A 15,685-nucleotide genomic window follows, 5' to 3' on the forward strand; every position below is an offset into this window, starting at 1 on the left:
GGGGTAATTCAGCCATTTGATTCAGGTGTGTTGGATCAGGAACACATCTAAACCCTGCAGGACACCAGACCTCGAGGCCTGGATTTGAGGATCCCTGCTCTAGTGGGACCTACTGAGTACTGTTTTGAGTTGCTGCAATCAAATTTCGGCAAAATGGACTAGCCTGCTGCATCTTTTTTTTTTTTTAACTTTTATTTTCGGGCTGTCTTTTAATTCAACCCTCTGTAGGTTGATACTTTTCATTTCCATCAAACAATGTGGCTTCCATTCATTCCTAATGCATTACCCAGTCCATATCAGTATCGATATCCAGCATTACCCCCACCCCCCAATTAAGATCTAAAGTGTTTTCAGTGTTTCTTTTTTGAGCTGTGTAGACAGGAACTACAAGGCTATGATCAACAAAACAGCACAGCTCTTTATGCTCCAACATCAGTTATAAATACCCGGGATGCTATCAGAGAATTTGTTTATGTACATACAATGGGACTTCAATTTTCCTGACTTTTTTTTTTTTTTTTTTTTAACTCTCGCAAATAAAGGCTCTATAGTGTGATAAATCTTGCAATTGTGTATATTGTAGCGATTCTCTTAGTTAGAGAGCGTGTTGATGTTGTGGGATTTCGGACTGTTCGGGAGGTTCGTGAAGGCAGCATGGAGAGAGAGAGAGACCGAGAGCTTGCCTGTGTGTGTGTGTTGCTGTTCCGCTGTTGTTGTTGTGGTTGGCGTGGCTGTGGCCTACAGCAGCCGTTTTTCTGCTAATAAAGACGACCTTTGTTGTGAATATCGCCGACTGTGGAAGTGTGTTTACAACGTTACATTATCATCTAAGGCAACATCTAAATAACTTGGCTGAAATCGGGGGGAAACGCCATCACTGATCTGGAGCCAGTCTTTGTTGTCTGTTTGGACTGTTCTGGCGCCTGCGCACTTCGAAGTTTGTCTGCGTGTCATGTTGAATGCTAAAGCTGGATAGTCAACATGTCCACCGCGGCGGCTCAACAAAACAATAACGAAGAACCCGGGCTTCAGGGTACGTACTCTCCTCGGGTTTTCCGGGCTCCGCGTCACAGCCGTTACTCTACGTGTTCTTAATGAATGCTTGTGTGTTTGAAACATACTGCAGCTGCGAAGGTTTTTATCGTAAAAGTTATAATCGGGGTGGAATTTCCTCGTCGACTGGGAGGGGTGGGGGCTATGTTGTTTGACGTCAGTGCAAAAGAGCCAATGGCGTTTTAAAAAAAGGTTTGATTGACGCGTGGGTGGCCATTCACGTACACAAATTGTAGCTGGGTGGGCTCCAGTCTACATGAAAACAAGTTTGGGGCAAAACACTGAATAATTTGGGGCAGTTTTTGTTTTTTGCTGTCGTTTCTGTTTATTATTTTCCTAATGGAGCAAATATGTTTGTGTGGACGAGCTACGTCTTTATTCAGAATCCTACTGCGTTTCTAATTAAACATCAAATCCAACCCAAGCCAGTGGTCGGATGTTTACAGCAGCTAAATCACTAAGAAAAAAAATGGTACGTTCACTCTTGAATCGATAAACAGGTGAAGTATTAAGACATTAGCTCGGGTAGAAAGAAAAGCGGAATGTCCTTCGTCATATGTGACAGCTTCACAGCTGGAACAGCGACATGCCTGGGCAAAAACTGTCTCCCACTGCACTCTGTAGTTATGCAAGACCACACATGGGAGCAACACTGATGACAAATGCGTCTGTAAATGTGCAATCGATCATAGTTATGTCCGTCCACGAACCAAACAAATAAATCACATGTTTTCGGGAAAAGGGCGTCTCACGCTGTCACGTTGTGTGCTCGTCCAAGCCCGTAGGCTGTAGGAGATTACGCAACTCCCCTCCGTCTGAGGAAAAAATAAAACAAAAAACTGCAGGCTGTTTGTGGGGCAGTGGCACAAAGACATGAATGCAGTGCACAGGCGGTTCATTTGAATGCGCAGCATCAGTGGTGCAGGAAATGTAGGTCAGCTGTTTTCATTTGAGGGAAAGACAGAGGTGTTTCTCTGTGTGTTGCATAATCAGCTGAGAGGTTTTGTACCTAATCACAACAAGCTTACCTTCCTTGTGTCCTCGTGGTCTTTTATTTTTCCAAGGGTCCTGGGTAGAGCTGGAGCTGAATGGGAATACAGGGGCCCAGGGGAGGCAGACTGACCTGCTAATAACACCCGCTGCAGACCAAATAAATGCAAATTCTGGTGTGAGTCAAACTCTGCCGACCTTGGAAGTGGTGCCTGAAAGTGATGAAACCCTAATTGGAGGACTGGAGCATGTGCCATCATCCTCCTCGATCCACAATGGGGACATGGAAAAGATCCTCCTGGATGCACAGCACGAATCCAGCCCGAGTAACTCCTCCTGCGATAGGTAGAAAAAAGGCCATTCTTTAATCTTTAAAGTTCATATTAGTGTTTATTATTGAACAATTTGTTTTTTTTTTTCACTCCATCATCCTGATTAAGTCCTCACAGGCCACCAAGTCCAGAGCAGGATGAGGGTCAGATAACATTTGATGTGGAAATGTCCAGCCCAAGAGGTAGTCAGGTAAAGCTGTGCATTCAGCTCTAAAGTTTAAGCCCTTTTAAATATTTCCATTTATCTAATTGCTTTACCTTTACATTTGCAGTCAGAGGAAGATTGTGCAGAGAAGGACAGAGAGGAAGACATTTTGATGAACAGAGAAGTAGACTGGGTTGCTGACTGGTCAAGCAGACCTGAAAACATTCCTCCAAAGTAACCAGGCTTTCAGAACCAATTATAATATTAGTCAGAAGAATGTCTCAGATGTGTTTTTTTTTTTTTTTTTTTTTTTTTTTAGTTATATGTTCATTAATTGTTTTATTTATTTATTTTTCCCACCATCAGGGAGTTCCACTTCAGGCACCCCCGACGTTCAGTTTCTCTAAGTATGAGAAAGAGTGGAGTCATGAAGAAAGGCGGCATCTTCTCTGCTGAGTTTCTCAAAGTCTTTATCCCTTCCTTACTCATCTCACACATCCTGGCTCTTGGCCTCGGGTAAGTCAGAATTCATGCCTCTCTGCCTTTGCTGAGCTTTTCAATACGTCAGTTGGAGTGGCGAGTAAATTTTCTCAGGTGTTCCTCTAGCTGGCTTACGTTACAAAAGGTTACGACACAAAGATGCATAGTGCGATTAATAGTGTCAGAGCCAGTCATTCTTTTGCTTACGTAGATTATGCGGAGTAGGAAAGTTTGGTAGTCCTTTTGTTTTTATTTAATGATGCACTCTTTGGGATTCTTTTGTAAAGCAGATCATACCTACCAGTTGTAGCCATTCAAAGGGACAGCTCCGCTTGATGTTTATGAAAATGTATACCTTAATTTTACCAGTCAGTTATGAATAAGTGTCATTAATTATCTAGTACTACAGCAGTTTTTATGCATTTCCCTTTTTCTCAACTGAATCAATTTAATTCCTCACTCTCGTTTTTCCTCTTTCCTAGAGTGTACATTGGGAAGAGAATTGCAACAGCTGCCACCAGTTCCTACTGAGAAGAAAATGATGCAGTGCCTAGATGTTCTCCCTTCTCCAAGTCACTCAGCCGTCCTTGTGTGGTCAAGCTCTCTGTCTCTGCATCCATCGTACACCCGCATTTCCCTTCCAATCAACATTAAATTATATCACATCGTAGATGTAGTTGTACACATGATGTAATGTGGTTGCGCTCCATCGGATTTTGACAAAGGACAACACTGTACGCACAGTTGTCACAAACTTGAATGCGGTCCGTAACAAACTCCGTTCCACCTGGAAATATATTAGTCATCTGTTTGACTAAAAAAAAAATTCAAGACTAGAGGATTTCAGATGAAGTGGCTTCAGGGTTGTAGTTTCTTTATTTGTCTTGTTAAGTTACAAGAAATCAGACTCTCCTCTGTTGTCTTGGTAATTAACATCTGCAACACAAACTAATTAATTGGCTCTGGGAACAAAAGGGACTTTAATCGCCTTAACTTATTGAGCTTAACATTCAAGGTGCAGCGAGTGGGTGGCGGGAGGGCTCGTGGTGCTGCACTGTGGGATCAGTTTTTAAATTCCACACATTTTTAACAATAGAAGTTCTATCTTTTTGACCACAGAGGGTTTAAAAGCTTTGTTTGGGTTTTATTGAAGGTTGGAAAGCTTAAACATTTATCTTGTATGTAGCTCCAGAAATTTACAGAGAGGTAGTTGGAATATTTTATGATAGTGGCAACCTAAAGGCCGGAAGGCAATATACCAGGCCATATGCTATTTTTATTCATTTTTGCCTACATATCTTCTTCTTTAACACATAATATAGCATCAGTGGCAAAGTGCCAAATTTTTATTCTTCACCACTGCACATTGGTGATTTATCTTTAGACTTATTTTTTATTTTCTTATCTGTTTAGGTATTTAAAGATGTAGATGTGAAAAATAATTTAAGCTGTGATCTGCCCCATATAATAGACACCTTTCAACATTGTATAACCTGTTTATACAGTGATTCTAATGCATATTATATCTCATGCATTGTGGCAGTGTAAGTAATGTGTTTTTGCTGTTGTTTAATTGAAGCTTCAGTGGCAGAAAGCGTCGCCACAGAGGAAGAGGTTTCTAGGGGCCTCGTTGAAGAGTGTTATCAGACTTTTATCTGGATTTCACTGTACAATCATTTCAGATAGCGAACAGTGTCTGTGTAACTTTTAGAAAAATTGTAGAAATGATTTCCTTGAGAAAATGCATGCTTTCCTGTATATTGATGCTGATATACAGGCTGGATTATTCTGTCAGTGTTTGTAAATGGATGACGCATAAGAAATATGAAAAACTGGCTATAACATACAGTATTGACTGTTGGCAGTGTTGGTTTGGAAGCACTCATATTAACTCTTAAACTGTGCATGTTTAAACAGGCTTATGTACAGTTGATAAGTGTGCAATACTCAGCATTTTGGAATATAAAGTTTGTACTGTATACACTGGCTGATATATAAATACAAAGGAAGTGGATGGAGCTCCATTGAACTTAATTAATTTTTCCAGTATATAAAGGGCACATATCATCATAATGGGCTTCTGCACAGCTGAATAGTGCGCAGTGTGGTAAAACTTGAACGGACTTTGTACTGAGTGCAGAGGCTGCTGTCTTCAGCAGGTCATTTACATTACGTCACCATTAAACAAAGCACTCGGCATAATAAGGATGAACGTGAACATGTGTGAATGCTTTATGTGTGAAGCTATATTAACACAGTCCAAAATAAAATGTCTGTTGCTTCCTCCTTTTTTTTTTTTTTTTTGTTTCAGATAATCTTCATGGTTTGGATCTTTAAAATTTATACAAGATGGACTTATAGTAGTCCACCACACACACACAATTAAATGCAGAGATATCTGTAAGCTGGCCTGTATGGAACACTTTTCATTATTTTCAGTATTAGAGGGAATGACTGAGAGAAAAGTGCCATTCGTAAGCCTTTTTTTTTTTTTTCGGTCACAAAAGCTAATCTTAACTCCACAAAAGATTTCTACTCTTCAGTACATTGTTAATTAAATTTCAAATCCTTCTTCCTACATGCAAAGCTTTTAATAATCAGGCCCCACCTTCTCTTAAAGACCTCATAGTAACTGTATCACCCCAATAGAGCACTTCTCTCTCAGACTGCTGACTTACTTGTGGTTCCTAGGATACTTAGGAGTAGAATGGGAAGCAGCGCCTTCAGCTTTCAGGCCCCTCTTCTGTGGAACCAGCTCCCATCTGGGATTCGGGAGACAGACACTATTTTTAAGATTAGGCTTAAATCTTACCTTTTTGATCAAGCTTATAGTTAGGGCTTGATCAGGTGACCCTGAACCATCCTTTAGTTATGCTGCAATAAGGCAGGGCATTGAGTATTTCAGTGTTCACTCACCTCTTTTCACTCCATTTATACACCACTCTGCATTTAACCATTAGTTATTATTAATCTCTGGCTCCCCTCCACTTTGTCTTGTCTCCCTCCCCTCACCAACAACCAGGTTCTTCCAGAAGTTTCTTCCTGTTAACGGGAGTTTTTCCTTCCCACCATCACTAAGTGCTTACTTGTAGGGGACCGTTTTGCTTGTAGGGTTTCCTCTAATTATTGTATGATATTTACTGTACAATATCAAGGACCTTGAAGTGACTGTTTCTTCTGATTTTGTCCTATATAAATAAAATTGAATTGAAATTGAATTGAATTAATAACAGCAGCGAAGAAATGAGGGAGCAGTATTAAGCAGAAGTAAAGTAATTATTAGTCTCATCCAAACCTACATTTTTTTTGCACACTTCCATCACATAGGGCAGACTGATTCATTATAAGAAAGGTATTTTTTTCATTTACTTATAACCTGACAGACCAAAAATTGCTTTTTTTTTCTTTGGCAGGGTAAAAAAAAAAAAAAAGCTTTTCTGACATGAGCAGCCTTTCACAGGAATGAGTAATTGTATAATTTGATCACCCACTGCTAAAACCAGGGGTTCATATTTTCGTTAGTTATTTTACTCCTTGATTTGACTGATCTGACTAGCTGTGCATAACATATTTCCCCCTGAACTGCATGCATCACATCAGGAGAGAAACATGGAGCTCAGGCTGAGCAGGGCGGGGCAGTGCGCATGCGCGGTTCCTCATTGTGGCCTCTCCTTAGAGCTCGTCTGGGTTTCAGGGACCTGTTCAAGCACTAAATCTAAGTGTCGGAGTGTGAGACAGAGGTAAAACTTCTCGTTTTAGGCTACTTTTTTTGTTGTTGGCTGCACTCTGCAAACGTGACTTGCTACATAGAAAATTTTTCAGATAGAGGCATTGTTCTATCAGGGCGTCGACTGGCCAAGAAGCGGAGCATCCATTCATCCTTTCATTGGCAACTGAGCTTTTCCAGTCTCGCTAGCTAGCGTTAGCCAAGAGGCAGGGGGCACCGTGTCGGAGAGAGCTTCAAAAATGTCGGGGTACCAAGGAAAAAAGAACATCCCACGAATTACAGTGAGTGTTGCTTCATGTTATCATATCTATCATTCAGTGGTGGTGTGTAAAGGTGCAGCGAGCCTCACGTTTAGACCACAAAGCTAGCCAACGCTAAGCCACCGTATCCATCCATTGACACTGACGCTGTCAGCAGCAGCCCAGCTCTGCATACCGACAGCCTGGGATGGTAACCAGCCAGTGGCCTGCAGCAGGCTGTTTACCAATTCCCCATTTAGGATTTGGGTCGTATTTTTCTCTTTATTTAACACTCAGAGCAACTCATTCATTTAGCTGCCATTGTTAGCTCTTACTCTCTCTCAGCATCCTCAGCCTGAAGGGTGTAGTTAACAGGTTTTAGACACAGGTTCCATCACTGTCATTTTTCATCTTCCACCTTCTATCCTCCAACATCTACCGTGCCTGCCCTCTTCGGTGGACTTTATGTGTTGTTTTTGTTTTCCTTCTTTCTTGTTTATGGAGAAAATAATCCTATATTCCTTTCTGTTCAGTTAAATATTGCTGCAAATCTTGATTTGACAGTATACATTATATTTGCTTCGGCTCATGGTGCAGCTCTTCACCCAGACTGCACATCGTTAGGGGAATGCAGAAGGCTTGCTGTGATAGTTAAAAGAAGTAAAACCTCTTTTGCAAAGTAGGTCATTGCACAGCTCTTATCCAAACCCTATGCTTTCATCAGGCAGCAAGAAGGCTGATTCTGCAGCATATAGACTCAGCAGCTTCGTGTTTGATCATTTAATCACATCAAACTCCCTCCCGTACTGGCTGTGTTTTGTACAGATGGTTGCCAGGTCGCTCGCAGGTCGAGCCAGGGTCATAAACACACGAACCTGACATCCCAGACACAGCACGCAGGCAGCAATAACTCTGCAGCCGCCTTCCCCAGGCCTAGACAGACAGACACACACACACCCACCCACCCACCTATTAGTCTTGAGTGAATGATGCAGATAGTTTCACTCTGCAAAGCTTTGAACATAATGCCAAGGTTAGTCTGTGAAAAGCAGTGACTGAATTTGTTCAAAGCACACTAACGCAGGAATAATAGCAATCCTTTGAAGGTTTCACCTTCAGAGTTTCACAGCTACATAAGCAGTTCAATGCTTCCTCTAGTACCATATCAAGATGCAGCAATTTGTTGCACATCCTGATTTTGATTGAAACTGTGTATTATTTTACAGAGTTTGAATGTTAGGTAGGTCTTATTTAATTTTTCTGTGTAATTTCTAATCGTATCGTCTCCATCCATACCCAGAATTTGTTTCATGGTTAATAGTTGATGCAAGGTTATTACACAAAATATAATTTAAAGACACTTGAAAGCCAAGTTTATCTTTATAATTAAAAATCTGATAAATTGCCTCATATTACTTGTTCCCTTTCACACACACCAAACATAAACAGATTTCCCTTCCCTTGTTCTGTGTAGTTATTTATTTACTCGTTCACGCTCTGCCCGACTGTCCAACTCTGTTTGGATCAGCTGGTCATTGTGTTTGTGGCCTTTCAAACAAATGCATTGCCAGCAGGGAAGTTGCATAGTGTCCTCTGTTGGACAAACTATTCAAACATGCAACACTCACATGCTTGAAGGGCATTTCTCCCATCTCTTTTTTTTTTTTTTAATTTTCATTTATCAGTTGTTATAAATCGTGATACTGATAGATCAGCAAATATCTAATATCAGCCAATTATTTCAGTAAATCAGCTGGACTCTACCAGAGATATTTTTCTGGCTTCAAATGTTCTTTGTACAGATACATTTGTCCACTTTCCAAAAGAGAGCTGATAATATTGATAACTAATGCATTAATGTTGAAGATGCTGCTTGCTTGTTAAGCTTTTGCTTATTTTGAAGTTTATCATAATGACTGGCTGTAATATCGACTGAATGCTAGAAGGATTTAATGGTGGGTTAGGTTATTAGACTACTGCTTTTAGCTAGGTGTACCTAATAAGCTAGAGACTGAGTGTAGATGTGTTTATGGAACAATTCCTACTTCTGTTTGTAGTATACCTTACTCTGCTTGACATTTATCTTACTTAGTACATTCAGACCTTTGTAATGTGTTCAGTTTTATGGCCATAGAGCACAGCAGTCATCACATGGGTTCATCTTCACAGCAGGCTGGTATATACATATCGTTTATGTGTTGGTACATTAATTCAAGGAGTTGAAGACTACATTGGGTATTGTATGTGGCAGTGAGCTTAGAGCAGTAGTCGCTGACCACTTGGGCACAGAAAGGACACAGGTTTAAATGACCCACTTATGTCAGAGCAGTGATCTGTGAGATCATGTCAAACCATGGCTTGTACACTTAATTCTTCCTGTTGTCTGTAACTCCGGACATTAAAACTGAGTGTTTCCTGCTGTGAGTTTTGCTGCAAACTATTTTTGATCTTCAGAGACCCCAGAAAGCCTTCAGGAAAAGTAGGCCAGCCTTTTATGCTTTCCTTTCATCTCATTCAGGTGGAGGTAATTGAGTCACTCAAGAGTCTGTGCTAAGAATCTCTCCCCTCTCTTTAAGTGATGTCTTTTATGTGTGAATACATCAAGTAGATTAATCCTAATCATCATTTCCACAGGATGAACATTGGTATGGATTGATCCATGGTTTGTATGAGGCTTGTGCAGGTCTCCGAACAAACTGGAAAATATACAGAGCAAAATAAAGTGCTTTAGCTGGGCCACGCTTCTTTTCTAAAAATGTGTTGTTTTTTTTTAGAGTTGGTAAAAATGTTTCTGTTGGCATGCTGGAAATTAAAATAAAACCTTTATTGCTTGGCTTACCTAATGTTGAGAAAATGCTGTCTCATCCTTTCAGAGTGACCGTCTCCTCATCAAAGGAGCAAAGATAGTGAACGATGATCAGTCATTTTTGGCTGATATCTACATGGAAGATGGAGTCATCAAGTACGTTTTTTTTCTTTTTCTGCTTTTGCTCCTAGCAACAAATGACAGAAAAATGTCACACCTGTCACAAGAAATAAAGGTTTGCTTCATTCATTTCTTTATTCCTGACTTTTCTTTTATTTGTCTCTTTTAGGCAAATTGGAGACAACCTTATTGTTCCTGGGGGAGTTAAGATCATAGAGGCTCATGGGAGAATGGTGATGCCTGGTGGTATTGACGTACATACCCGATTCCAGATGCCTGATCGAGGCATGGTGGCTGCAGATGACTTCTACCAGGGCACTAAAGCGGCCCTGGCTGGGGGGACAACCATGATCAGTATGTACCACATCAGACATCATGTGTTTTCAGCCAGTTTACACAGTGATATTGTTGCAGAGATTATAACATTGCAGATGTGCATGTCACCAAGCGTATGATTTAATTTCACAGTTTGCTTGTGTGCGCGAAATCAGACCTGCTTGTTTGTATTCTGCAGTTGACCATGTGGTGCCGGAGCCTGGCGTCAGCCTGGTTGCTGCCTTCAAACAGTGGAGAGAGTGGGCTGACAGCAAGTCTTGCTGTGACTATTCTCTGCATGTGGACATCACAGAGTGGAACAAAGGCACCCAGGAAGAGATGGAGACTTTAGTGAAGGATCATGGTACGTAATCAGCACTGTCAGCTTATGTCTCCCACATACAGTTTAAATGTGGCTTAGAATTAACTGGCTTTTTGCTGGCATGGTGAAATGTTGCTATTTCCCTGTTACTGTAAAAAAGTGCCTCTCCGACTGCATAGGAAAGAAACTCAACTTGCAGTAACCTAAAATTTCTGCTGTACAATTTTTATCCTTTTGATTTTTTTTTTTTTTTACTTCTTTCCTTCACTTTGGTTTTTCCCTCTTTTGCGCTCTTTATTCCACCTTTTGGCTGTTTTCTCTCATAAGTTTTCTTCCTTCAGGTGTCAACTCTTTCCTGGTCTATTTGGCTTATAAGGATGTTTTCCAACTTTCTGACTCTCAGGTATGCTTGGCTGATGGGATCTCTGCTGAGTCGTCTGTCAAAGCACATGTTTTCTAGGCTGTTAGATGTCTCTGGCATAAATGACCGCCACACAGGATTTACCACTTTCTGCCATGTTCTTGTAGATCTATGAGGTGTTCAGTGTCATCAGAGATCTTGGAGCCACTGCGCAGGTGCATGCTGAGAACGGAGACATCATTGCAGAGGTAACAGAACTGCTTATGAAGCGAGTAACATTAGAGCAGGTCCTTCTACTCTGGGTAATAATGTTCTTGCGTGGATGTTTTAGGAGCAGAGACGTATTCTAGAGTTGGGGATCACTGGGCCTGAAGGTCACGTGCTCAGCCGCCCAGAGGAGGTAAGACTGATGATGTTTAAGAGTGGAAAGCGACAGCCTGAAAATATTGTGGAACAAAAGAGACACCTGTGTCTCACCTCATTATCTGCAGGTGGAGGCCGAGGCGGTCAATCGTGCCGTTACCATAGCCAATCAGACTAACTGTCCCCTCTACATCACCAAGGTGATGAGCAAGAGTGCTGCTGATGTCATTGCTCTTGCTAGAAAAAGGGGTAAGAAGAGAGACTGATAAAAAAATAAATAAAAAATTCCCTCTGCTTCTACTCTTGGCACGTAGCGTTGACATCATCCTATCTGTCCCTGCAGGTGCTGTGGTTTATGGAGAGCCTATATCTGCTAGCTTGGGCACAGATGGTACTCATTACTGGAGTAAGAACTGGGCCAAGGCAGCAGCCTTTGTCACCTCTCCACCACTTAGTCCTGATCCCACCACCCCCGACTACCTCAACTCTCTGCTGTCGTGGTAGGTGCTCTAAGCTAAGGCCTAAAGATACCTGTAACACAGTGATGTGACAGACGTTACAACTGTGTGCTGCGTTTTAGATTTCAGCTGTATCCGTAACCACATTCATAATGAAACACCTGATGACACCAGATAATTGTAACATTTCATAAGCAAGCTTTATAAAAATTTGTTAAATGTCAGCATTTTTCGGACTGATTACTCTAAAATGACACATTACACAAATAAAGGATATCTTGCTTTCTTTCTCTGATAGCGGGGACTTGCAGGTGACCGGAAGTGCTCACTGTACTTTCCACACTTCTCAACGTGCGGTAGGCAAAGATAACTTCTCCCTTATTCCAGAGGGAACCAACGGCACTGAGGAGAGAATGTCCCTAATCTGGGACAAATGTGTGGTGAGCTTATTATGACCCATTTTTCACGCATTCCAAAAAATTTAGAACATAAAACAAAATCCCCGGTAAGCCTGGCTGCGTGTTAACACCGCTGAAATGAGGTGATTCGTTGTCGTCCCCCTAAAGGTGACGGGAAAGATGGATGAAAACCAGTTTGTGGCAGTGACCAGCACAAATGCAGCCAAGGTCTTCAACCTGTACCCCCGCAAAGGCCGCATTGCTGTTGGGTCTGATGCCGACCTTGTGTTGTGGGACCCAGATGTCACTAAGATCATCTCAGCTAAGAGCCACAACCTGGTCAGATGTTTACATAATTATTATAACTAGAAAAAGGGATAATGTGTTTAGTCGTTTGTGTGTCTTATGCATAATGTGACCTAATTCTTGAGCTGAAATGCCCTTTGCATGCTAAGCCTGATTCGTGCCAGGAAGTGAGGTACAGTGACTCTAAGTGGTATTAATATGCTTCACCAGGAGTAACAACAAATACAGAATAATAATGAATCTGGGTGAAAAATAAGCTTTAAATATATACTCTGCTTTACAATGCAAATGTTGTATTTCCTTAGAATGACTAGCTGCACTGGAAGCATTTTCAAGACATTATTTCATGTCCATTACAGTGAATGGCATCTTGAAAAGGAGGCAGAAAAATCAGCTATGCTGCAATATGATATCTCAGTTAAAATTACTTTAACCCTACTTGCCTCTGTGCATCCAATATTTATTCAGAGGTTAAAAACTGCTTGACTTTTACTGATCTTATAAAGCCATCAAACCTCATTTTCTCCAAGGCTGTGGAGTACAACATCTTCGAGGGGACAGAAGTACGTGGAGGTCCTCTGGTGGTGATCAGCCAGGGCAAGATTGTGTTGGAAGAGGGCAGCCTTCACACCACGGAGGGCTGTGGGCGCTACATCAGCCGCAAACCCTTCCCAGACCACGTGTACAAGAGGATAAAGGCTCGCAGCAGGGTGAGTCATGTGTGCACCTCTGAGGAGTAGATACAGCTATTGAGACCTTATTCTTATATTATGAATGACTGGGGAACTGTTTAGCTCACAGAGCTGCGAGGAGTCCCAAGGGGTCAGTACGATGGGCCGGTTTGTGAGGTGACTGTGACTCCCAAGGTGATGTCCACAGTTTCCTCAGTGAAGACTTCCCCTGCCAAGCAGCAGCAGCAACAACAGCAATTTACTCCCCAGCCTGTGCGCAATCTTCACCAGTCTGGCTTCAGCCTGTCTGGTGAGTCAAAGCACAAATTTTACACCTGCTATTTTGCCTTTTTCACAGCTTTTTCACAGCATTTGGGTTTTTTAATATTATATTTGTAGGGGCCCAAATTGATGACAACGTTCCTCGTCGTACCACTCAACGCATCGTGGCTCCTCCCGGTGGGAAAGCTAACATCACTAGCCTCGGCTAAGCACTTTGTCTCCACTCAGCTGGGGGTTGCAGGGCCACACGGGACCAGAGGCTTCTCTTACAGATGCCACATCACATTCATTAGCTAATCACCTCTGACTCCCCTCTGCACCCCACTCCAGTCTATTACTATTCACACACTACCACCATGTCACCTCATGCAAAGGAAAAAAAAAGAAAGAAAGCACTATTCTATTTTATTTCGTCGTCTCGAGATATTTAAATATCGTGGAAGGATCAAGTGAATTGAAGCAGCCCTTTTTAATGCTGTTTTCACGCCCAGTTTGATTATTGATGAAATTAATTTGTTTACATTTTTTGTATATTTTTGGCTGTATATGATTGTTTGGTTGCCCTCTTGGCTCAGAAAGTTGACCGAAACTTGTCCCAAGGAGCATTTTAGCAACAAGAGCTGTTTACATTTCTTCTTCTCCTTCTTCTTCTTCTTGCGCTGTTTCTTTTCCACGTATTAGAATGTTTCGGTGGTCGTCAGCCTACCACCTTTAGCTGAAAGTAGAGCCTCTGTTGCCACGGTTACACTGTAACAGCGCTGTTTCAAATGTTATGACACCGTTTGTTCAAATATCTCAAAATGTGAAAAGTCAGTAGACTATTGTTTTTGAATAACAACTCAAGTCTGCAGTGTTTGATTTTTTTTTATGTTTAAGCTATGTATTGAGCTGAACAATTCACCTATGTCTTCCTTTAGTGTTATAGTTGCACTCGTTTCCTTTTTAAAAAAAAAAATTTTTTTTTTAATGTTTTAACACTTTTAAGACATTTTGGAAAGCACTGACTGCACTGAAAGGAAAAGAAAAGGGTATTTTAGGCTTAACCACTCATTCAGCTTCACCCTGCAGGAGAAATAGTGAGTGTTCTGTCTGCAAAACACAAACTCTTCACTCATTTCTTCACATTTTTTTTTCCCTCACATTTGTTGATAGGTTTGTCAGGGCAAAAAGCTTCCAATAATCGCATCGCTGTATGTCGTTCAGGATACAGTCAGTCGAAGAAGCTCGATTTGGAAGTCTTGCCCACAACCTCTCTGCACTAGGTGCTATATATATATATAGATAAATAAATATATATGACCATTGCTGTATATGTGCAGATGATGTCACTGCAGTCGTGTAAGCTTTGTAATAACAGCAGCCGGGGTAGAGTCACCAATTTCCCAGTTTTAACAGAACTCGTTTTTGCACCTGTAACAATCCAAATGGTTAAAACTGTATGTGAGCTTGCAACTTTTTATTTGTAATGGATTTGTCTGTATGTTTTAGGATATGTGTTGAACTCTTTGCCTGCCTGTTCTGTAAGATATTGATAGCACACTGTATCTATGAAGGCTCTTTAAAGAAGCGAAACGACGATTTTTGAGACCTGATGGAAAAAAAAAAAAAATGCTTGTGTATGTATATTGAAACCCCCACACAGTGTGCTGATGATGTGTCCGCTGTTCTCGGTGTTAGTGTTGTGAATGAATTACCGGATATATCATTTTCCTTCCCCTCCATCTATCTGCCTGGCCGTTGTCAACACCAGATTCACTCACGATAGTAACCGTGCTCACCGAACCACAACAGGTCGTCGGTCACACAGTGCTGTGCAGCCATACTGTAAACACTGGATTTTTTTTCTTTTTTTCTTTCTCATTGCCTTGTCAAAGTGTAGGTTTTGTATGCCAAGCTATAATGTGAAGTGATTTACATTTGGGGAACTTTCTTGATAATGGTTTTCGGGTCGTAATGTTGAGCACTGTTGTTTGCCCTTCTCCACCTAGTGTGATACTATTGCTCATGTATGTTTTGTAGGATACCTGAGTTTTAGGGGGGAAATCATCGATTCTGTCAGCATTTGGTTGTGTTGACTTCAGTGGATTAAAATAATAAAAATAAAACCCATGGTACTGACTTTTTTTTTAATAGCCTTCATAGGTGAGAATCTATCATGCACACTTCCAGATATATTTAGGAAAATAATATGGATGAACTTGCTCTTAAAAGAGCTGTTAACTTAAGATGGAGAAAGAGCAGTCTTCTTGCTCCTTTTAGGGGTGGTCACAGGGCCTCAACTGCCTCCATCTCACTCTATCCCCTCCACACCAACCCT

At 41.3% G+C, this 15,685-nt stretch overlaps 2 protein-coding genes across 2 annotated transcripts; both read left to right on the plus strand.

The window, feature by feature from the left end:
* Positions 1 to 703: 703 nt before the first annotated feature.
* Positions 704 to 5,286, plus strand: bnip3la (BCL2 interacting protein 3 like a). The gene is made up of 6 exons (XM_030737224.1): positions 704 to 1,033; positions 2,118 to 2,388; positions 2,484 to 2,565; positions 2,648 to 2,754; positions 2,887 to 3,036; positions 3,483 to 5,286. Exons 1-6 carry the CDS (start codon positions 982 to 984, stop codon positions 3,529 to 3,531), a joined length of 711 nt encoding a protein of 236 aa, XP_030593084.1. The 5' UTR covers positions 704 to 981; the 3' UTR covers positions 3,532 to 5,286.
* Positions 5,287 to 6,667: 1,381 nt separating this feature from the next.
* On the plus strand, positions 6,668 to 15,473 carry dpysl2a (dihydropyrimidinase like 2a). The gene is made up of 14 exons (XM_030737193.1): positions 6,668 to 7,008; positions 9,840 to 9,928; positions 10,062 to 10,246; positions 10,407 to 10,571; positions 10,871 to 10,932; positions 11,058 to 11,138; positions 11,222 to 11,290; positions 11,382 to 11,502; positions 11,597 to 11,753; positions 12,010 to 12,151; positions 12,278 to 12,448; positions 12,946 to 13,125; positions 13,210 to 13,396; positions 13,486 to 15,473. Exons 1-14 carry the CDS (start codon positions 6,967 to 6,969, stop codon positions 13,575 to 13,577), a joined length of 1,743 nt encoding a protein of 580 aa, XP_030593053.1. The 5' UTR covers positions 6,668 to 6,966; the 3' UTR covers positions 13,578 to 15,473.
* The last annotated feature ends 212 nt before the right edge of the window (positions 15,474 to 15,685 follow it).

The sequence above is a fragment of the Archocentrus centrarchus genome, chromosome 9 (genome assembly GCF_007364275.1).
Source record: "Archocentrus centrarchus isolate MPI-CPG fArcCen1 chromosome 9, fArcCen1, whole genome shotgun sequence".
Taxonomy (NCBI): Eukaryota; Metazoa; Chordata; class Actinopteri; order Cichliformes; family Cichlidae; genus Archocentrus; species Archocentrus centrarchus.